General features: G+C 50.0%; 1 protein-coding gene across 1 annotated transcript; it reads left to right on the top strand.

Annotated features, from left to right (window-relative positions):
• The first annotated feature begins 8959 nt into the window (after positions 1–8959).
• On the top strand, positions 8960–22730 carry Pink1 (PTEN induced kinase 1). Its single transcript, XM_038333235.1, has 8 exons — positions 8960–9389; positions 13331–13615; positions 14368–14468; positions 16451–16633; positions 17057–17220; positions 19094–19221; positions 19476–19712; positions 21183–22730. The coding sequence occupies exons 1-8, from the start codon at positions 9003–9005 to the stop codon at positions 21438–21440; spliced, it is 1743 nt and encodes a 580-aa protein (XP_038189163.1). The 5' UTR covers positions 8960–9002; the 3' UTR covers positions 21441–22730.
• Positions 22731–23100: the final 370 nt, after the last annotated feature.

Here is a 23100-nt window from a genome sequence, read left to right on the forward strand (position 1 = left end):
ATGCATACACACGCACACAAAACACGGCGCACACACACATGCATATACAGACACGTATGTATAAACATGTGCGCACACACAGAGGCACACATGCATGCATGCACTAAAAATGAAAATGTTTAAAGAAGTTTGCACTTTGGGTTAACCTTCAGGTCATGTGGTTTGGCACGAGCTATTTCATTGTTCTGAGGCTCCCTATCCTCATCTGTAAATGGGACTGTTGAGGGTCTGAGTGAAAACCATGCAAAATTAAAAGCCCTGTGTTTAAGCCGTATATGGTGGTCCATGCCTGCAATCCCAGTGTCTTAGCTGGGGTTTCTATTGCTGTGATAGAACACCATGACCAGAAGCAGCTTGGGGAGGACGGGGTTTATTTCATCTTGTTCCTCACAGCACAGTCCGTCATTGCGGGAAGCAAGGGCAGACACTTGAGCAGGAGCCTGGAAGCAGGAACTGAAGCAGAAGCCATGGACAAAAGCTTGCTCCCCATGGCTTGCTCATCCTGCTTTCTTGTCCAACCTAGGACCAACCTGCCCACATCAATCATTAACCAATAAACACCCTGCAGACTTGCCTACAAGCAATCTGGTGGAGACAGTTTCCCAGTTGAGGTCCCTCTTCCCAGATGACTCTAGCTTCTGTCAAGGTGACAAAACCTACCCAGGCAGGGCCTGGTGGCACACACCTTTAGTCTCAGCTCTAGAAGAGCAGAGGCAGGCAGATCTCTGTGAGTTCAAGCCTGGTCTACATAGTTCCAGAACAGCCTGGGCAGTATAGAGAGACCCTGTTTCCACAAACAAATGAAACTAAGTAGGACACCCAGCATGTGGGAGGCTGAGGCAGAAGAGTCATGGTAAGTTCAAGGCTAGCCTGGTAGCAGAGTGAGCCTGTTAAAAATCAGCAGCCCAGCATCAGGTGCTCAGCAGGAAGTCCGAAAATGTCAGCACTTACCTTAGTCAAAGGGGAAACATTTTGGGCCTTTGAGGATGAATTTTGCAATCAGGTAATCTTTACAACCAATTTGATTCTCTCTCTCTCTCTCTCTCTCCCTCTCTCTCTCTCTCCCTCTCTCTCTCTCTCTCTCTCTCTCTCTCTCTCTCTCTGCCTCTCTCTCTCTCTCTCTCCCTCTCTCTCTCTCTCTCTCTCTCTCTCTCCCTCTCTCCTCTCTCTCCCCCCCTCTCTCTCTCTCCCTCTCTCTCTCTCTCCCTCTCTCTCTCCCTCTCTCTCCCTCCCTCCTTCTCCCTCCTCCCTCCCTTTCCCTCCCTCCCCTTTCCCTCTCCCTCCCCCTCCCTCCCCCTTCTCTCTCCCCTCCCTCTCCCTCTCCCTCTCCCTCTCCTCACTCTCCCTCACCCTCTCCCTCCCCCTTCCCCCCCCTCTCTCTGACAGGGTCCCATGTAGCCCAGGCTGGGCTCAAACTCACTGTAGTAGAAGATAACCTTGAACTTCTGCTCCGCTTGTCTCTACCTCTCAAATGCTATGACTACGAGCTTACACTATAGTGCCCAGTTTGATGGGGTGCTAGGGCTGTGTGCATGCTAGGTTTACACTCTACCAACTGAGCCACATGCCAACCCCTTAACTATATACTAACAGCTCTGTGCTGGTGCTGGGACACAGCAGGGGATAAATTGAAGTCCCTGGCCTCCCAGAGCTCAGTCATGTCAGCCAAGGGGAAGACAATGGCAGGGGACAGATGGCACAGAGCTCCTCAGAGAAGACAGCCATCTTGACCCTCAGCGAAGGTCAAGACAGGTTGGGAGCATACAAAAGACTGTAGCGTGGAGCATTGGGGGTCTGGGGAGGGTGAAAACAAGGCACAGATACAGGGACTCTGTGAAAGCAGTCAGGGGAAGTCATTACTCAATGGAAGCTTCCAGAATTAGTTGAATAGTATCCCCTAGGAAGAGCTATAGTTATTGGTCCAAGAGAGGCTGGGATGTTAAATCCAAAGCATTTTCACTTGGCAGCTGGCTGTGCAGCTCACACGCACTGTCAAGCAGGATTTTCAGAACCCCACAAGCTCTATTGTTCAGTGTGTCGGTGCCTGTAGAACCCTAAGGCACAGACCCAGATTCCAATGGAAATAAATAGAAGCATGTCTGCTTTCTCTGCTCTTGCCAGCTGCTGCCGCCTGCCTCCTTCCATCCCACGACACTTGAGGATTTCCTCTGGACAGGAACAAGGTCACAGCTACAATGACAAATACCAGCAGTACACAGTGCCTGTGTCTCAAGTGAAAGCCACTATTCCTGAACAAGTAGCTGGGCGTAGTGGTGTGGGCCTGGAATCTCAGCTACCCATTGGCTAACGTGGGTAGAACAGGAGTTCAAGGCCAGTTTGAGTTAGTTACGCAGGCCGGCAGGCAGGCACGCACGCACGCAGTGATTTGAGAGCCAGCCAGGGCAATTTAGCAAGACCACACCTGAAAAAGAAAGGTTAGGACTAAAGATTTGGCTCAGTAGTTAAGCGCATTTAGCATGTACTGCTCTTGCAGAGGACCGGGGTTCAGTTCCCAGCACCTATATTAGGAGGCTCACAGCTGCCTGTAATTCCAGATCCAGGGGACCCAACACTCTTTTCAGGCTTCTACAGGCACCTACATGCATGTGATGCACATGTCACACAGGGACACGAGCATATGTAGAAATCAAAATAAATACATACAAATAAAAAGTAATGAGGCAGGTGGCTCTCTATGAGTTCAAGGCCAGCCTGGTCTACACAGTGAGTTCCAGGACAGCCAGGGCTATACAGAGAGACCTTGTCAAAATAAATAAATAAATAATCAATGAATTGTTTTTTTAAAAAAGGATTTGTTTATTATGTATATAGTGTTCTGCCAGTATATGTCCCTGCTGACCAGAAGAGGGCACTACATCTCATTACAGGTGGTTGTGAGCTACCATATGGTTACTGGGAATTGAACTCAGGACCTCTGGAAGAGCAGCCTCTGCTTTTAATCTTTTTTTTTTTTTTTTTTTTTTTTTTTTTGGTTTTTCGAGACAGGGTTTCCCTGTAGTTTCTAGAGCCTGTCCTGGCCTCGAACTCAGAGATCCGCCTACCTCTGCCTCCCGAGTGCTGGGATTAAAGGCGTGCGCCACCACCACCCAGCTTGCTTTTAATCTTTGAGCCATCTCTCCAGACTGAATTGTTTTGTTTTTAAGGCTGAGGGACATAACTCAGTGGCAAAGTACTCACCTAGCATGTATAAGGCTCCAGTTCAATCCACCATAATGCAAACGATGGGCTGGCAGGTGTGGGAGGTGAAGAAGAAGAAATAGAGCTGAGGATGTAGCTCAGAGTACTTGTCTAGTATGTGTGAGGCCCTGAGCTTTCCCAGCACCACAAAGATAGAGGGTGGAAATAAGGAGCATAGAGATGGATGGATAGATGATAGATAGATAGATAGATAGATAGATAGATAGATAGATAGATAGATGATAGAAGATAGATAGATGATAGAAGAGATAGATAGATGATAGATAGATAGATAGATAGATAGATAGATAGATAGATAGATGAATGGATAGAGTAGATAGATATAGATAGATGATAGAAGATAGATAGATAGATGATAGATAATAGTTTGATTGATAGATTATAGATGATTGATTGATGATAGATATAGAAAGATAAATAATAGATGATAGATAGGCATAGAAAGACAGACAGATAGGAGATAGATTATAGTTAGATGATTGATTATAGATGATAGGTAATAGATGATAGACTATAGACAGAAGATAAATCAATGATAGACATGACAAGAAGGTAATAGATGATATAGATTGTAGATCATGATAGATAAATGATAGATGGTAGATAGTTAAAAGTAGATGAGTAATGATAATAAATAGATGACAGATTAATGATAGGTAGCTTATCTTACTGAGTCTCAGATATGTACATTTCACAAGTGATCATATGAGCACAGAGGTTGAACTAGAAGTCTGTTAATGCTTGCAAGTCAGAAGAGGGAACCAGATCCCATTATAGATGGCTCTGAGCTGCCATGTGGTTGCTGGGAATTGAACTCAGGACCTCTGGAAGATCATCCAGTGCTCTTTATCTCTGAGCCACTGCTCCAGTCCCTGCCTGATAACAACTTAAAGGAGGAAGAATCTATTAACTCCTGACCTCAGAGGTCAAGTGCATTGCAACCTGGAGGACCCAGTGAGGCTGAGCAGGTCACTGCTGTGGTGGACAGAAGCAGACAAGAAACATACCTGCTCAGCTGGCTTTCTCCCCTTCCCCCACCCCTGCCATCTTTTACTCTGTGAGGTCCCCAGCCCACGGGATGCTGTTACGTACATTCAAGGTGAGTCTTCCCTCCTCACTTAATCCTCTCTGGACACACCTTCACAGACACCTAGAGGTGAGTTCTACCTAGGTGCTTATAAACCCAGTCACGCTGACAATGGTGATTAATCACACATCCAACTTTTTCCACACATCCTACCCTAAAAAACAAGTCCCCGAGGTCCAGTCCGTATCTTTTGTGCTCACACGGGGCCATAAATACCAGGTCCTGGGCATTCTAAAAATACAGGTGTTGAAAATGTATGTGGGCAAGGAAAAGAACAGGAGACAAGAAAAGATACTGGTGGCAGGAGGGTCAGAAGAAGTAAGCGTGGCTGGCCCCGTGTGGGAGTTCACCTGACTGCAATGGATTCTGTCAGGTCCAAGACAGGGAGGCTGGGCATGGCCAGGCTAGCACCTGAAATAGCCCCCTCTTCTAAATCAGGAGTCACATGGTTGTGAGTTAGCTCCCTCACTATAATGCTAGTCTGTAAACATCAGGCTCTGGGTTCCGTCCTCAGAGCCACGTAAGCCAGAGGAGGTGAGGCACACCTGCCTTCCCAGCCCTGGAGAGGACCAGAAGTTCAAGGTCATCCTCCACTCCGAGTACAACATGAGAGCTGTGTTGGCTACATGAAATCCTGTTTCAAGGGGGGAAAATGGGATGGAGAAGAGCAGCAGCAATATAGTGGAAACTATTTAAAATAATACTTCAAAAGTAAAAATTTCATTACCTCTTGGGGTGGAGGCAAGGCTTGGGGAGAGTTGGGACAGGAGACAGCTGCTGGTTTTGTCTCGCTTTAGCTGAGAAAGCCCACAGAAGGCATGCATTCCCAGAAGACTTTTAAACAAGAGCTGGGGACCCAAAAAGCCTTTCATTAGGTGCTAAGGAAGCCAGGTTTAAACACCACAGGCCCCGTTCTTAAAGAGCTCACATGTAACACAGGGAGAGAGGAAGAGCTTCCAGTCCATTCCAGAGAAAGGCAAGGGAGGCTTCCTGAACCTCGAGTACGATGGAGATTTGGAGAGGCAGATTAGACCATCAGGATCAGAGAGACAACCAGGGCCACAGCAAATGATCCTAGTACTGCAGGGCCCTAAAGAGAAGGAGAGGGCACAGGAGATGCCAGAGGAATAGTGAGGAACATTCTGTGCCAAGGAAAGGAGCGTGGACTTTGTCCTAAGAGCAATAAGCCAGGACAGAGAGCCTGGAGAGGACTTTGTAGCAGGTGGCATGGGGATGCTTTATCCATAAGTAGTCACTTCAGGGCAGCAGAAAACCAACGACACAAACCACACACAGCTGATCTTCTTAACAATATGGCATCTCCCTGTTCCACTGCCCACCATGTCTCCAGCCTTCTTGGCCCAAGCACCATGGTGATGCTTCCTCCTAGTGAAATGTGGCTCTCTGTCCACTGTGTTCTGATGGTGGCCTCTAAGGCCCCCAGCCAAGGAGTTTTAGGGGGCAGGATTTTCACGTGGTCTCAGCTTTGCTCTGTCAACAGTTCCAGCAGCCTGCCCCCTCCCCCTCTGCTGGAGTTCACAGGTAGCGGTTCTGAAATGGGCTGTGGATAGAGGACATTGCTGTTTTGGGAAAATGCGTGCATCCCTGCCAGGAGGAGACAGAGTGATGAGCTGCTGAGCCAGTGCCAAGGGATGCTGTCCAGAGAGGAAAGGACAAACACACTCAAAGGCTGCTTCTTTTTCAACTCTTGCCTTTTCCATTTTTACATTAACATCAGCTTTTCCCCTCATGTCCTTTGGGAGAAGGTTAAACGATGCTTCTTAGGACTAATAAGCACTTTACCAAAATGCAGATGTCTCGTGCGCATGGGGGGAGTGCTGAGCAGACACAAGGATGCCCTTGGAAGGGAAGTAGACCAGAGATGGGTCCTGTGGCCTCCCTAGCACCCTTTCTGTCCTCTCATTCTTGCTTCTGAGCAGATGAGAGCTTATCTGGCACATAGCTGCTGTCTAATGTGCTGTGGATGAACGGTTCTCTCGTATAGAAATATTAAGCCTGCAACATAAGCAGGGTTCTCACAGAAGGCCATATGCCATGTCCCCACTTTGACCTTCTTGGGTATCAGTGCCAAGCTGGGAGACTTCATAGGAGAACTGGGGATTGTCCACACTCTGAGATTCTCAGTGCCACAGAAAGGTTTCCATCATAGGACAAATGCAGGTTGGGAAGATGACTTATTAGGTAGAGTATTTGCGGCACAAACGTGAGGAGCTAAGTTCGAATCCCAAGGCCTACATAAAGCCTGGGTGCAACAGTGCATATCTGTAAGCCCAGCATTGAGAGTGAAGGGGCAGAGACAGGCAGATCCCCAGAGCTCACTAGCCATTCACTCTAGACAAATGGGCATGCTTCGAGTTCAGTGAGTGACCATGCTTTAAAAAAAATAAATAAATATTGTGGCAGCAATAGAGGAAGATACCTGATGTTGACCTCTGGCCTCTACCTGCACAGGTGTGCACACAGAAGCACATACCTCCCATAAATAAAAAAGAAAGGTGGGGAAGGTTAAAGGGAAAGGTACTTTCTGGGCCCATCAGTCATCGATGACAGGTGGAGAGCACTGGCCCTGCCAGGAGCTTCTGTGTGCAGATGTCACCTTTCTGTACAGCTGTTTGCCCAGGAATGAGGCTTCACACTGTGCTTGGCTCAGACCTGTCCTAAGCAGCTAAGACTTCCCTTAAGAAGGAGACGTGAGCACATCCAATTTACAGCGGCAGCAGGTTAATTAACATTAGTCTGGAGAATTCCTTCCAGCAGGCAGGTTACCTATCCCGGTCTAGTGAGACTGCCTGCGGCTTAGGAGAACAAATCCCGAGGCTTACTACAAAGGCACTCCTGAACTCCAAAGGCTGTGCTTCTCAGGCCGAGGCCTCAGCACAAGCCTCGTGGAAAAGGATTATGTTACAGGAGATTAGAGAACAAATCCTGCTGGGGATGGAGCCCGGTGGCTGGAGAGCTAGCCTAAGACAAATGAAACCTTGAATTTGCTCCTAGGCATTGTGTACCACAGCTGGGTGCAATAGAGCATCCTATGGTCTCAGGACTGGGGAGGCGGCCCGCCACAAAATCTTTATTGAAACAGTATACTCAGGGTCAGTGAGCCAAATGAATTTTCATCACACGGGCACACAGGTCGTGAAAGAGGTCACCAGCATCCAAAAAACTCTTCATGTCCCTCTAGGAACTGCCCCGCCCGGAACACTACAGATCAGTCTCACTGCCTCTGAACATCATGTAAAGTGAATAACAACATTTATCCTTTTATTCTTTTTTTTCCAAGACAAAGTTTCTCTCTGTAGCCTTGGCAATCCTGGAACTCGATCTGTAGACCAGGCTGGACTCAAACTCACAAGAGATCCGCCTGCCTCTGCCTCCCGAGTGCTGGGATTAAAGATAAGCGCCACCACCACCTGACTTGTCCTTTTATTCTTGCCTTTAGCTCCTTACTATGCTTATAAAACGCTATCCATGTGGTTAGAGGGCACTCATTCCTATGGGTGGCTTTAGTTTTACACTCCGTGGAATGACATTTTTTTTAAAGGCATGTTTTCACTATGTATCCCTGACTAGCCTGGATCTTTCTATGTATTTCAGCCTGTGGGCCACCACACCCCAGTACCCTGAACATATGTATGCATTCTGTGAATGAACAAGTAAGTGTGAAATTACTGGGTTTCCATCTGCAGAACTAGATGCATATACCTTATACACACACCTTATACTTACCATTCAAATATGGATCCCTTTGCAGCTGCCTGATTTCTATAGGTAAACTTCACACACAAACACACACACACATACAAATATGCAAATAAGTATAAAGTTTGCTTTGCAAATGTAAGAACCTGAGTTAGAGCCCTGAACCTCAGGGGGTTTTGTGGTGGTGGTGGTTTTGTTTTTTATTTTATATGCATGGTTTTTCTGCATACATCTCTGTTCACCACTTGTGTACCTGGTGCCTGAGAAGGCCAGATGACAGTGTTGGATCCTCTGGAACTGGAGTTACTGATGATTGTGAGCCTGGGGCCTCTGGAAGAGCAGCCAGTGCTCTTAATGAGTAAGTCATAACTCTAGCCCGTTAGGATTTTTTCTTTAAGCCTAGAAAGCGTGTGGTGGCACACGCCTTTCGTTCCAGCACTCAGTAGACGTACACTGGGGCTTTTGGTTGAGATTTCCCTCTTAGTCCTAAATTCTGGAACCTGTATCTGTACAGGAACATGAGGGCACTTGGGGGTGGGGGAGAAGAGACAAGGCCCTCGACAGCCAGAGCGGCTTGAACTTCAACCTCAGCTCTAATATCTGCATGCAATCTGGAAACACAGCACTCTCTAATCTACAAAATTGGCACTCTTCTATCATTGGCGGGGGAGTTACATCAGTTTAAAGGTGTAAAGGGCCTGAATTGGTGATTGATAAGAGATATTATTTTACCGGCTCAATTTCTCATCTTAACCAGGGCCAGGGAAGTTTTTTGCAAACGCTCCATCAGGGTTCAAAGTGCAAACCAGCCAGACCAGGAGAGACTAGTGGATGAGCGCACAGCGCCCTCGCGCACCGAGCAGGGGAACTGCCGCGGCCCCGCCCCCTGCGCCTGCGCATAGGCTCCGCCCCAAGTTTGTTGTTGTCCTCTACTTCCCGGACGGTTGTGGCGGTGGCAGCGGGATCGCCGCGAACCATGGCGGTGCGACAGGCCCTGGGCCGAGGCCTGCAGCTGGGTCGGGCGCTGCTGCTGCGTTTCGCAGCCAAGCCCGGCCCGGTCTCGGGCTTGGGGAAGCCCGGCCCCGTGGCAGCCTGGGGCCGCGGAGAGCGTCCGGGCCGGGTCGCAGGCCCTAGAGCACAGCCGGGCCCGCTCGGGCTCCCCCTTCCCGACCGCTACCGCTTCTTCCGCCAGTCGGTGGCGGGGCTGGCGGCGCGGATCCAGCGGCAGTTCCTGGTGCGGGCCCGGGGAGGCGCGGGCCCTTGCGGCCGAGCAGTCTTCCTGGCCTTCGGGCTGGGGCTGGGGCTGATCGAGGAGAAGCAGGCGGAGGGCCGGCGGGCCGCCTCGGCCTGCCAGGAGATCCAGGTGAGCGCAGCGGGGGACGGGGCGGGAGAGGGCGGGGCCTGAACCAGGAGAAGGCGGGGCTAGGAGAGTGGGGCTTGGCCGGGGGCGGGCCCTGAACCCTGGGTGCGGAGCCACTACTAAAGTGGCGCTAGGGCGGAGGCGAGGCTAGGATCAGGGGCTGGAGTCCGTCAAGGACCTGGAGCCAGACAAGGGAGAGGCTAGAAGCAGAGCTGGAAGCAGGGGCGTGGAGGCCCCTCGAGTCAGTAGGAAATGGGGAACGCGGGTTTAGGGTGGAGGCGTGGCCAGGTGCCGGTCTGGAAAGCGTTTCTTGAGTCATTAGGTTTGCGCCGCTGATTGGAGGCGGAATTAGGGGCGGAGCTATCTGGACAGTGGTGGCGTCAGGCTCGGAGCCTTAGTGTCAGGGCTGGTCTGAGGATGAACCAGGAATCTGAGATAGGGCCTGGGCATTTGGGAGGGGCAGGGCCCTGAGCCGTGGTTGGGCAATTCAAAGGGTATGAGGGCATACCTAGACCTGGTAGTGGGGGTAGGTGGAGGGATAAGGTAAAGATTAAGGTCTATTTTTACTGAACTGTAAATTGGAAATCATCAGTTAAATCTGACTTACTTCCAGTTACTGATGACCTGATAGATCAGCACTTTTCATTTCTTTTACAAACAGTATGTTTTAGAAGAGATATTGCTAACTTTTAGTTCCTGTTGCATTGTGGCAAGTGGCTTTGAGTAAATTTTTAAAATTTCTTTTAGGGCGTGTGGTGGGGGTAAGGGGGCTGATTTGTTACGTAGCCCAGGTTGGCCTTGAACTTCTGATCTTCCTATCCATCTCCCAGGTGCCAGGATTATTGGCCTGCACCACTATGCTTTGTATACATTTTCTAAAAATCAAAACACTCTTATTCCTTGATGTAGTTGTCTTCCCAATTTATGGAGGACACGTACTCAAGAAAGGTAAGATGGCTTACCCAAAGCCACACTGCTAGTTAAAGGAAGTGCCCAAAGCCCTCCCTCTCAAAGTCCTGAGCCAGACTGCTGCTCCAGTTTAGACAGACAGTGGGCGAGAGGCTGCGCCAAAACTACAGACCAGATTGAGGGAGAACACAGTGCATCTACCATGCTAGTTAACCCGAGAGGTTATCATAGGATACATGGGAGTTCTTCAGTCTTTTCAACTCTTGAAATAGCACAGCGACCTCTCTTTCTGCTCACAAAGTATTGTAGTCAAGGTCATCCAGACAAACAAAACCAACAGGATGTGTATATTTAGAGACGGGGACTTATTTTGAGGACTTGGCTCATGCTGGGCTGGCAGATCTAAAGCCTGCAGGCAGGCCCAGGAAAGAGCTGGCTGTACAGTTCAAGTCTTTCCATTGTCGGCTGCCAGAACTTAGCCTTCTGGGAAACCAGCCTTTTTTTTCTGGGGTCTGGAACCATGTGCCAAGTGAGCGTAGCCCTGCATCTTACAGGGTTGGGCTGAGGGGCAGAGGATGAAGCATCATGTTTATAGACATGGATTAAAGAAGGACCAAGCAAGCATTTCCTCTACTTTCTGTTCCTAATACTACAATTTTATATATATATGTATGTATGTATATGTATATGTATGTATGTATATATGTATATATTTTTTTTTCGAGAGAGAGGGTTTCTCTGTAGCTTTGGAGCCTGACCAGGCTGGCCTTGGACTCACAGAGATCCTCCTGCCTCTTCCTCTCAAGTGCTGGGATTAAAGGCGTGCACCACCACCACCCTGCTCCAATTTCTGTATCTTACATAACCACACAGTGAGACCCTGTCCCAAGCAAGCAAGCGAACCAGTAGAAAACCATGTACAGGTGACAGGAAGCAGATGTGAAGATTTCAGCACCACTGGCCAGGTGCCATGTCCACTTTAAAATGAGATGAGGTATCCGTGCACGCTTCCTAGAACAGCTAGGATAGAAATCAGGACAAAGCAGGTACCGATAAGGGTGCGGAGACTGGCTCTCTCATGCCTCATTGGTGGCTATTGCAGATGGAAAGTAATACAAAATCAAATATGTATTTACCCCACTAGCCTGTCATTGCAGTCATTGGCATCTACTGGGGGTAAGAAAAACATTCACATAAATAAAGACCTGTGTGCTGCAGTTGCTATGGAAAATGGTAGCAAAAAGCTAAAAACAGAACCACTCTATCTAGTCGTTCCTCTCTCCATGGATACCTGAGAGAATGGAAAGCGTGCACAGAGCTTGCTACGCTTATGCTCAAGACAGCTTATTTACAGTAGCCAAGGAGTAAAGGTGACCCCGCGTCCATCAGTGCCTGCATGGGCAGGCAGAGTGGTGCATACACACAATGTATTCAGCCTTTGGAAAGGAGGGAAATTCTGGAACCTGCTGCAATCGGATGAACCTTGGTGACAGTCTGCGCTACTTCTGTATAGGTGTTGCCATTGGGAAAGCTGGGAAAGGGCACCAGGGACTTTTTGTGCTATTTTTGCAACTTCTGTGAGAGTAATTGCTTCAAAACAAAAGGTTAAAAAGTAGCTTGAACTCAGAACCCTGGATGATGGGGATTACTCTGCAGGCATCTCTCCTGCCCCTGGGTCTTATGAAGCTAATAGCAAGGGACACCCATTTCCGTTGTACTGAATTGTTAGAAGTTTCAGTTCAAGGTATAGTAGTTTCTTTCTAGGGACCCAGAGCCTTGGGAACTGCAGAAGGCATGTGTGACAAGTTGGTCCCCAGGGCTGGTTATGGAGGCAGGATGACCTGAGCTGGCCTTAAACAAACAGAGGTGTGCTTGGCACAGCAAGAATGCAGATGGGGGCCTGGAGAGAGTTCATGAAGGAACTCGGGGAGAGGCAGCTACGAGATAAGTACAGAGTGACAGGCAGGGCTGGGGTATAGCTCAGAGACAGAGCACTTGCCTAGCGTTGGGAAGGCCCCAGCACCCCAGAAATAAACAAAAATGTAGGCGTTCACAGCCTGGGCTGGCAAAGCTCCAGGACAAGCCACAGTTATCCCTTGGTGTCCACAGGGAATGGGTTCTAAGTCCTGTTCAGATATCCAGATCAACAGACCCAGTTTGCATCCCTTCGGTAAGATAGTGGTTTTGTGTGGACGGACCTGTGCGCAGCTCCTGTGTGCTGCACATCATCTCTTGATCACTGACAGTGCCCGGCATGGCCTCACAAAGACCTAACACATGCTATGTGAAGAGCTGCTCACTGTGGTGTTCACAGAATAATGGAAAGAAAAATGTACATGTGAATTACTTGTTTAGGGTGGCAGTGGTGCACCCCTTTAATCCCAGCACTCGGGAGGCAGAGGCAGGTAGATCTCTGTGAATTTGAGGCCAGCCTGGTCTACAGAGTGAGTTCCAGGACAGTCAAGACTACATAGTGAAACCCTGTCTTGAAAAAACAAACAAAAATCAAGGTCTTACTATATGGCCCAGGTTCAAACTCATGATCCTCCTGAGTGCTGGGACAGGTGTGCACCAGCATTCTGGACTGCAGATATAAATTTTTTTGAGACAGGGTTTCTCTGTTTAACAGTCTTAGCTGACCTGGAACTAGCTGTTGTAGACCAGACTGGCCTTGAACTCCTGAGATCCACCTGCCTCTGACTCCCGAGTACTGGGATTAAAGGCGTGTGCCACCTCCACACAGCCTGCAGTTGTATTTTTTAAAACCCTTTCCAATCTGCTTTCAATCTGGTTAACGCCACCCATGCGGGCCTGCATTGGGCTGTCTCCGATCACATTGAAGACATGTCTGAGAAAGAATGTTAGACAATGAGACAGAAGCAGGCTAGCCTGTGCCCAGGATGAGCCCACCCTCAAAGTCAAGGTGGCGGTCTTGGTGAAGACCCTGCATCACTGTGCCTCTCTCCCTCTTGTGTTTGCTCTGTGGTAGCCTCACTAGAGCCCCCAGGATCACAGCGCCTTCTTTTTCCTCACAGGCCATTTTTACACAGAAGAACAAGCTGGTGTCTGACCCCCTGGACACGCGGTGCTGGCATGGCTTTCGTCTGGAGGATTATCTGATAGGACAATCCATTGGCAAGGGCTGCAGTGCTGCTGTGTACGAAGCTACCATGCCCACGTTGCCCCAGCACCTGAAGAAGGCCACATGTGTTAGCCTTCTAAGAAACGGCCCAGATGTCCTCCCAAAGGGAGCAGATGGGGAGCAGGCTCCAGGGACCCTGGCCTTTCCCTTTGCCATCAAGATGATGTGGAATATCTCGGTAAGGATGCCCTTTCATCTCTGAGCAGGCACATCTCAAAGTGCCAGTCTTCAGGGGCGGGGGAGGTTCTCACAGGTTTTCCCCAAGAACGGCCTGTGGAGTTAGATGTCTGCTCTCTTCTGTGAGAGCTAGAGTTAGCAGTCTTAGACTGTAACATATCCACCATCCATGACGGATTTGGATTCTGTCAGTCAGGGCTTAAGAGTCTAACTTTTATCCAAGTTCTGATGGTACCCAGGCTTCTGGTCTGTGAACTACTCTGAGTGGCAACTGCTTAAACCATGGGTTCCTGAGTTGCTGGTTGTTTCATTTGAGGTCAGCCATATAACCTTTCACCCCCTCATGCCTTCTATGACTGGCTTCCCTGGCCAGGGGAGCCATGTTTTTCCCCATACTTCAACAACCTGATCCAAGGCTTGCTGCCACCCCTCTGTGTCCAGTTTGAGCTGGTGGTGACCAGAGACATCCCTGTGGGAAGCATCCTGGGCTCTGAAATCTTGGCCTCTGTTCCTGCCCAGGGCCGCTTGACTGTACCAAGGGTTTGAGGTGTGGAAAGCATGCTCCAGGTGGTGCCTCCCTCCAGGCTTCAGGAGGAACTAGTTTTGCCTCACTGCTTTAGAGAGGTTACTTCACCTTGACTGTCAAAGCCAGTTTTAGGTTACAGATGTCCTGGTTCAGATCCCAAGCAGGCAGTGGACATGACATTCCACGCATGTCTGTGGAATCATGGGTGCACTGTGGATGTGTTCTAGGCAGGTTCCTCCAGTGAAGCCATCTTAAGCACAATGAGCCAGGAGCTGGTCCCAGCAAGTCGGGTGGCCTTGGATGGAGAGTATGGAGGAGTCACCTACAGGTGAGCACCGCTTTGCCCACCAGAGCAATCACAGGTTCTTTGGGAACAAATGCATCACTCTTGCCTCTAGCACTCAGCACCAAGTCTGGTGTGCCACACAGCAGTAGGTGGTTATCGAGTGATGTCCTAGAAGGATTTCAGTTTGTGCATAAGTTAAGCTTGAGAAAGTCTGAAGATCAACTCATCCCAGCTAATGACATGGATGGCTGATCCACAGGAGAGGTATGAACACTGTCGTGCAGGCCCAGTTCAAAATGCTAGACAGCATCCTAATTTCTGCAGAGAGAGAGAGAGAGAGGGAGAGGGAGGGAGGGAGGCCTAGTGGTACACCCGCAGTCTCTAGGTGGAAACACTACTGATGTTGGCACAAGCCTGATGATGTGCAGACTCCCATCTGAAACAGCCTGACCCTCCCTCTGCTTGTTCCCAGGGCTTCCATAGCCGTCTGGCCTTCAGTCCTGTCTGCGCAAGTGTCTCTGGTTATACAGTTACAGTTGGCTCTGCATTCTAGCCTGGGTGTCTGTGCAGGGCACTAGCTGACGTGTGCTGGGTCTCCAGAGAAACTCCCTTAGAGCACCCGGGCCACATCCACTCGGCCTTCGTCTCAGCTCCTTGCTGCTTCTCCCACCTCACTCCTCAACCTTGCCTATTCACACCATCCCCACTCTGAGTTCCATACCACCGTCCCTAGAAGTACAAGCTCTGTCTGCCATGTCAGGCTGCTCACTGCACACTGCACACAGACCTAGTTCAGACATACCCTGCTCATCTCCCATCTCCCACACTGCCTGAGGGCTCTTAGGACACCTGCCCCGGCGCTGCCAGCCTTCTGCTGAGGTCCTGACTTGCATGTCACCAGTGACTCAGGCGCAAGAACAGTGCTGCATAGTGCAGGGGACCACTCCTGTGACACAGAAGGGGCAGGACAAGGGCACATGTGAACTCATCCACAAGGCTCCAGGACAGCGCAGACATCCTCCTGTATTCTCCTCTCCACCCCCAGCACTGATGTTTCTTCCCCATGGCTCTTCCATTTCTTCAGCCCTTTGCTTCCTGTGGTCTTCCTTGTGTCCACTAAGAGAAGCGACCAACCTGCCTGTTCCTTTCCCCACCAGCCATTGGGATCTCAAATGCCCAGTCTTGATCCAGTCAGCCTTGGCTTGAGGATCAGAGCTGGCACACAGGAGGCAGAGCCACCCTGTCCACAGTGTTAACCACTGTGCCTCTGCGGGGCTATGGCTGTGGGAGTGGACAAGGGGCATCTTATAGGAGTGGACAAGGGCCACCAGGTGGCAGCAGACTGCACCTGTGTTGGGGTGTCATTTGGGAAAGGGGGTGTTAGTCCCTGTAATCAGGAACATGATTTGGACTGGATCCCTGTCCTCAGAGAGCTGACTTGGTCCTTGTCCTTGGAAAGCTAAAAGAATTCCTCCTGTGTTAGATCTCAAAGCGGTGGCTTTAGTGACTCTGTCCTATCTGTGCACAGCTCCCAGCATCATAGCCAATGCCTGGTACTCAGTGTGCCAACAGCAGATGTTAGACAGTGGCTAATAGTAAGTACCAGCACGCTGGGTGCGCACTGCTGAGCGACTAGCGCTGTGTGCTTACTGACCCCTTGCACGGTGCATCTCTGTCGTAGTCCCTGTTTCCCACTCTGCCCTGAGCTTAGAGGGCATGTGTGACAAGGCCAAGGACTGAGGGTGGCAGCTTCCAGGGTCTCTTAGTCATTGTGTTCAGCCACGTGGGATGAAAAGATGAGCCAAAGGGTGGACTAGAGGAGCCCTTGAATGTGAGGAGTCACCCCTGTTGGGGTGCCTCACGGTGGGTGCCCCATGGTGTGTGCAGTAGCTGGAGCAGGACAAACCTGCAATGGATACTGGTCACTCTGCGTGAGTGAATGTGCCTTTGTGGTGGCCTTAGCTCGTCCTCCCAGCACTTGTCTCTGATGCCGGCCTCATCTGCTGTCCCATTTGCCCAAACAGAAGATCCAGAGGCGGTCCCAAGCAGCTGGCCCCACACCCCAACATTATCCGGATTTTCCGCGCCTTCACTTCATCTGTGCCTTTGCTGCCAGGGGCCCTGGCTGAGTATCCTGATGTGCTGCCAGCACGCTTCCACCCGGAAGGCCTGGGCCACAGTCGCACACTATTCCTGGTCATGAAGAAGTAAGTGGTGGTGTGTGGGGTACAGGGACCCTAAAGCAGCTTCTCCTTTCTGGTGGAAGCTGGTCCCTGTCCTTGGAGCACAGAGCTTCTGGGAAAACCGAAGCATGTTGTGTGCAGGAGACAGCTGTTGGAATGGTAAGACACCCCATCTTCTGGAGTATACATCCCACCCAGCGCTCTTGACGTTACAGCTCCCCTCTCTATGGTGTCCTCTTTCTGTGCCACCCCTCTGCAGGGATGGATCTGAGGAGATGGAGGGGGGGTGGCACTGTCATGGCTTCTGAGTTTCAGGGTCAGGAAGGGTAGGATCTGAGAGGATGCTTGGGGATAAAGAGCAGAAGCTCCGGAAGAAGAAAGGCCCAGTCCTAAGAGTGGATGAGGCTTTGGGAATTGTGATGCCCAGCCATTCTGTCCTCCCATCAGCTATCCCTGCACCCTGCGCCAGTACCTTCAGGAGCACACTCCCAGTCCCCGCCTGGCTACCATGATGACCTTGCAGTTACTGGAGGGCGTGGACCACCTGGTTCAGCAGGGCATTGCCCATCGGGACCTCAAATCTGACAACATACTTGTGGAACTGGACTCAGGTAGGTGCTGACCACACCAGAGTGCTCCAGGGAGATGGGGGAAGGGAAATGGAGACACTGAGGTCAGGGTTTGTGTGTGTACATGCGAGGTGCACATGTGGGGTCCAGAGGTTGATGCCAGGCCTCTGCTTTCATCGTTCTCCCTTATGTTTCTTTATTATGTGTATATGTATATATATGTATATGTATACATGCCAGAAGAGGGCACCAGATCTCATAGATGGTGCAAGTTCACAGCTTTGACATGGGGCTGGGGATCCAAACTTAGGTCCTCATCACTGTAACCATGGAGCTGTCTGCCCAGCCCCTGAATGCTCTAAGATTCTGTACTGTCGTCTTTAGCTCCACAAGAAATGGTCCCCCGCCCCCATCAGATGGGTGATACAGGAGCAGCTCTCCTACAGTTCCCAGGATTCTCTCTGTGGCCCACTTGCAGACAATACCATTAGTTTGTTTGGCAGTTCTCGAAACAGTGAAAGGAAGGTAGATTCTAGCTCAGTGAAAGCTGCCTGCACAAACCCAGCCTTCTCTGTCACTGGCAGCACTCAGGTAGAAGCCACCTGCCTGGGGATGTTCTAAAGGAGTCATGGGGCTAGGGAGCTCAGTGGTTAAGTGCTCCACTCTCTTCCTGATGACCTGAGTTCGGTTCTCAGCACCCACAAGAAGCTCACAACTGGGGGGCTGGAGACATAACTCAGTGGTTAAGAGCATTGCCTGCTCTTCCAAAGGTCCTGAGTTCAATTCCCGGCAACCACATGGTGGCTCACAACAACTGTAAATGAGGTCTGCTGCCCTCTTCTGGCCTGCAGACATACACACAGACAGAATATTGTATGCATAATAATAAATAAATATTTTAAAAAAACCTCACAACTGCCTGTAACTCCAGTTCCAGGAGATCTGATGATCTTTTTTGGCCTCCATGGGCACCTACACACACTTGACAGACACATACATGTAGATAAAAATAAAAATAAGTCTTTTTTTAAAAAAAAAGATTTATTTATTTATTATGTATACAGTGTTCTGTCTGCATGTATGCATACAGACCAGAAGAGGGCACCAGATCTCATTACAGATGGCTGTGAGCCACCATGTGGTTGCTGGAAACTGAACTCAGGACCTCTGGAAGAGCAGCCAGTGCTATTAACCGCTGAGCCATCTCTCCAGCCCAAAATAAGTCTTTTTAAAAAATTAAATTTAAATTTATCTAGGTGTTGTGGTGTACGCCTTTAATCCCAGCCCTTGGGAGGCCGAGGCAGGCAGATCTCTGTGAGTTTGCGGCCAGCCTGGTCTACAAGAGCTAGTTCCAGGACAGGCTCCAAAGCTACAGAGAAATCCTGTTTGAAAAACCAAAACCAAACAAACAAACAGTAAACTTAAATTTAAAATTATTAAATGTATAACTGAAAAGCTGAAAGTGAATTGGCTTTTTCAAGGAACTCTGTGTGATGTGTGGAACCCCTTTATCTCCCAAGACCCATTTATTAGATTTATTGGCATTGCATATCAAACCTAAGACTCCTACAGTGTATAGATCCTTGGTGATCATTTAGCCAAGGCTGAGGTCCTTTGGTCTCTGGACATATCTAGTTACCTAGAACATTTTCCACATGGAGCTCCTCCTCACTCCACCTAGTCCCCTGCCTGGGCCTGGGTTTCAGTCCTTGTTTCTGGGTAGCAGTTCTGTGTACCTGTTGCTAGCCCTGCTGTGAGAGTCATAAAGACTCTCATCCAGGCCTTGGTGGCCTGGGCTCCTGGACACAGCCTATTTATTCATCCAGTTCATCATGTGTTGGTGGTGGTGTTTGGGGGGACCCAGGGGAGAGGGAGCAGGAGCAGACCCCGCTGCTTAGCTTTGCTGCCTCTGCAGACAGCTGCCCTTGGCTGGTGATCTCGGATTTCGGGTGCTGCCTGGCTGACGAGCGCATTGGCCTGCAGTTGCCCTTCAATAGCTGGTATGTGGACCTCGGTGGCAACGGTTCCCTGATGGCCCCTGAGGTGAGTCCTGCTGGGTGTGTGTTCTGCCATCAGCGGGTGTTTCCTAGGTTTTCCCAATAAATGAAGGTTCCCGCCCCATGGCTCTGCTTTAACTAGGCTGACCTGAGGTCCCTGGATGTTTGTTAGCATCAACCAGGCAGCTGTGACAGCTCCATGGCACATTTAAATTCTGGGTTTAGATTTGACCCTGGCTAAGGTGACATACATGAACACAAATGGTGGGTTTGATCTCTTTCACTGTCTGCTTCCTGCAGGTGTCCACAGCCCGTCCTGGCCCTAGGACAGTTGTTGACTTCAGCAAGGCTGACACCTGGGCTGTGGGGGCCATCGCCTATGAAATCTTTGGGCTTGCCAATCCCTTCTATGGTCAAGGCAGAGCCCACCTTGAGAGCCGCAGCTACCAGGAAGCTCAGCTGCCAGAGATGCCTAAATTGGTGCCTCCAGATGCAAGACAGCTGGTGAGGTCATTGCTCCAGCGAGAGGCCAGCAAGGTGAGGCTGTTCTGGCTTTGGATTGTGTGGATGAGGGCCCCTTGTTCAAGTCTGACTAAAGGCCAAGTTTAGGCAAGCCCTATGGCATTAAACTCCCTGTCATATACAGGCAAAGGCCAACCACAGGACAGAACAGCTTTAAGAACAGGAGCAGGGCTGGGCAGTGGTGGTGCATGCTTTTAATCCCAGCACTCAGGAGGCAGAGGCAGGTGGTTCTCTGAGTTTGAGGCCAGTCTGGTCTACATGAGCTAGTTCCAGGACAGGTTCCAAAGCTACAGGGAAACTCTGTAAAAAACAAAAAACAAAACAACAACAACAAAAAACAAAACAAAACAGAAACAAGAAGCTGGCCAGCAAGCCTTTAATCGGAGTCCTAGGGGTCAGAGGCCTGGCAATGCATCTTTTAGGCTCCTTTGACTCCCTATTCATGGGGCTCAAATCGAGGGTCACATGAATGTTGGGTAAACACCATGCCCCCCATGCTCCCCAGTCCTCTTGGCTTTGGTTATGTAGGAAGTTGCTTAGAAGGGCTGGTGAGATAGCTCTGCAGGTAAAGGTGCTTGGCACACCTGACAACCTGAGTTCAATCCCCAGAACTGATATGAAGGTGAGAGAGCTGACCCCACATATGTGCCATCCATACACACCCATACACATCATACAACCCAACAACGACAATAATCATATAAACCCAGGGCCAGCGGATGACTCGGTGGATAACGGTACTTGCTGCCAAGTCTGACACTGAGTTTGGCCCCCAGGACCCACATTATAGAAGAGCCAGCTCCTTCAGCCCCACCCCAATATATAAATAAATGTAAAAAAAATCTGAATTTTGTTTAAGAGAGTGGCTTAGAAAGAAAAGGGTGTGTTTTTGAGGAGTGTGTAACAAAGAGGCCACATGTGGAAGGAAACGCTGCTCTCAGACAAGCTGTGAGGCCAACCTCTGACGGGAACTGCAACTGCAGGTCTGGCTCAGGTGGCTCCTTAGAGAAACCCAAGGCAGACCCAGCCTCAGCCTGCTGCTCTGCAGCCTGCACACCCCTCATTGTTCACGGCCCTTACTGTTCACCCCCTTACTGTTCACCCCCTCACTATTCACACCTGAATGTACATGAACCTCACTGTTCACACCTGACAGTTCACATCCCTCACTGTTCACACCCCTCACTGTTCACAGCTGCCTCCTCACTGTAGATGCTCAGATAGTGTTACCTCAGCAACCACACCAGATGAGGACTCTTGTACCAGTGCTAGAACCCAGATATGTGGGTTCCCTCCATGACAAAGGTGTCCCAGCAGAGCTAACATGGGAAGGGCCTGTGCTCAGTTAGGGAACAGCTGATGAAAGACAGAGGGTGGAGGAAGGATGGAACTGGGGAGGCAGTTCCCCTTGCACTCCCTCAGCAGCAGAGTGTGGACCAAGTGTCTGCTGACGGCAGTCTGACGGCACCTTCCATTGCTTTGCAGAGACCTTCTGCACGTGTGGCTGCAAATGTGCTGCACCTAAGCCTCTGGGGCGAGCATCTCCTAGCCCTGAAGAATCTGAAACTGGACAAGATGGTTGGCTGGCTCCTTCAGCAGTCAGCAGCCACTCTGCTGGCTGGCAGGCTGTTGGAGAAGAACTGTGTGGAAACAAAGCTGCAGATGCTCTTTCTGGCTAACCTGGAGTGTGAGGCACTCTGCCAGGCAGCCCTCCTCCTCCGCTCCTGGAGGGCAGCCCCGTGATGACTCTGTGCTATGCTGTTACTAAAAGACTCGGGGCATCTGTGTCCTGATGTCATGAGGGTGTGTGAAGGCCAAAGGAGGTGGCTTGGCTGGTGGGTGGGAGTCGGGACAAGCTGAAGTGGGGGGCTGGTCAGCCAAAGAGGAAGCCTTGGGTCTAGTAAATGGAAAGTGACCTCAGACAGAGTTCAGGCTGTAGACATTCACTAGCTGTGCAGGTTTGAATAAATCCTGTGGCCCATCCCACTTAAGTTCTCCCATAGGATTAAGGCATCAGCTCAAATCAGGAGTTGGCAAGCTGTAGAAGGCCAGACAGGAAATCAAATAGTTGTAATGACTCAACTGTCAGCAAGGCAAAAGGACAAACACTGCAGAGGATCAACACTCAAATTTGGCTGTCAGTAAATTCTTTCATTTTTTTTCCCCAACCACTTAGAAGTGCCAAAAACTGGCCAAGTGGTAGTGGTGCACACCTTTAATCCCAACACTTGGGAGGCAGAGGCAGGCGGAACTCTTGAGTTTGAGGTCAGCCTGGTCTACAGAGTGAGTTCCAGGAATAAACAGAGAAACCCTGTCTCAAACAAACAAACAAACAAAAAAACAAAATGCCAAAACCCATACTTAGGAGTGACAGGCAAGCATGGCTCACAAATGTGTTTCCCAGTCCCCAGCCAGATGCTGTCATAGTGCCTAACTCTTAGAGTGCTCACTGATCACTAAGACAAAGTGTCCATGTGAAAGATACTGTGAAGCTGAGCCCTGTGCACACACTGGAAGTAGTGTGTCCCCTACTAGGGAAAATCCCTCACTCAGTGCCACTGTTGGCCAGAAAGCACCCCCTGCCCTTCCTGTCCTCAGTATAAATGGCTGTGCTGGTGGACAGACGGGCTGAGGGTAGGTTAGACCTGCACTCGTCACTGAGATCCAGGACACGGCAGCAGGTGAGTCTGTGGTATCTGTCCCTAGTACCAGGAATGTGCTATTCATCTGACAGTGGCCACAGTGTCTTGGAATGTGCTGCCTAGGCTAAGGGCAACTTATGTGCAAGAAATGCTCGTCTTCAGAGATCAGCAGGAGAAACCATCCTCTGATGGCGGGGTGTCTGCCAGGCTGACCTGAGGAACACCTGGGAGTGTGTCCATAGCGATCACCAGCTGTGTCTGTATTTGCCCAGCACCACTGAACTGATAGTGCACCAGGAGCTAGCAGTGCCGCACACTAGCTGCATGGCTGTGTTTGGCCAGCGTTCCTTACAGGAGCTGTCAAATATAAAATGTACAATGCAGAGTGTAACGTGCTGATCAGAGTTTCTGGCTTACAGACGGTGCTTATCCCCTAACAGTAAAGGTTCACATACAATTTAATATATGCTTGATAAAAACACAGGTGTAGCCTAACGCCAGTGAACATAAACTCAAGCTCTTTTTAGTTTAACATTATGCATATGGGGGTTTTCCCTGAATGTATGATGTACCACTTGAACGCATGGTGGCCTGAGAGGCCAGAATAGGGCATTAGATCTCCTAGGACTGCCGGGCGGTGGTGGCGCACGCCTTTAATCCCAGCACTCGGGAGGCAGAGGCAGGCAGATCTCTGTGAGTTCGAGACCAGCCTGGTCTACAAGAGCTCGTTCCAGGACAGGCTCCAAAGCTACAGAGAAACC

Source organism: Arvicola amphibius, chromosome 6 (assembly GCF_903992535.2).
Source record: "Arvicola amphibius chromosome 6, mArvAmp1.2, whole genome shotgun sequence".
In the NCBI taxonomy this organism is placed as follows: Eukaryota; Metazoa; Chordata; class Mammalia; order Rodentia; family Cricetidae; genus Arvicola; species Arvicola amphibius.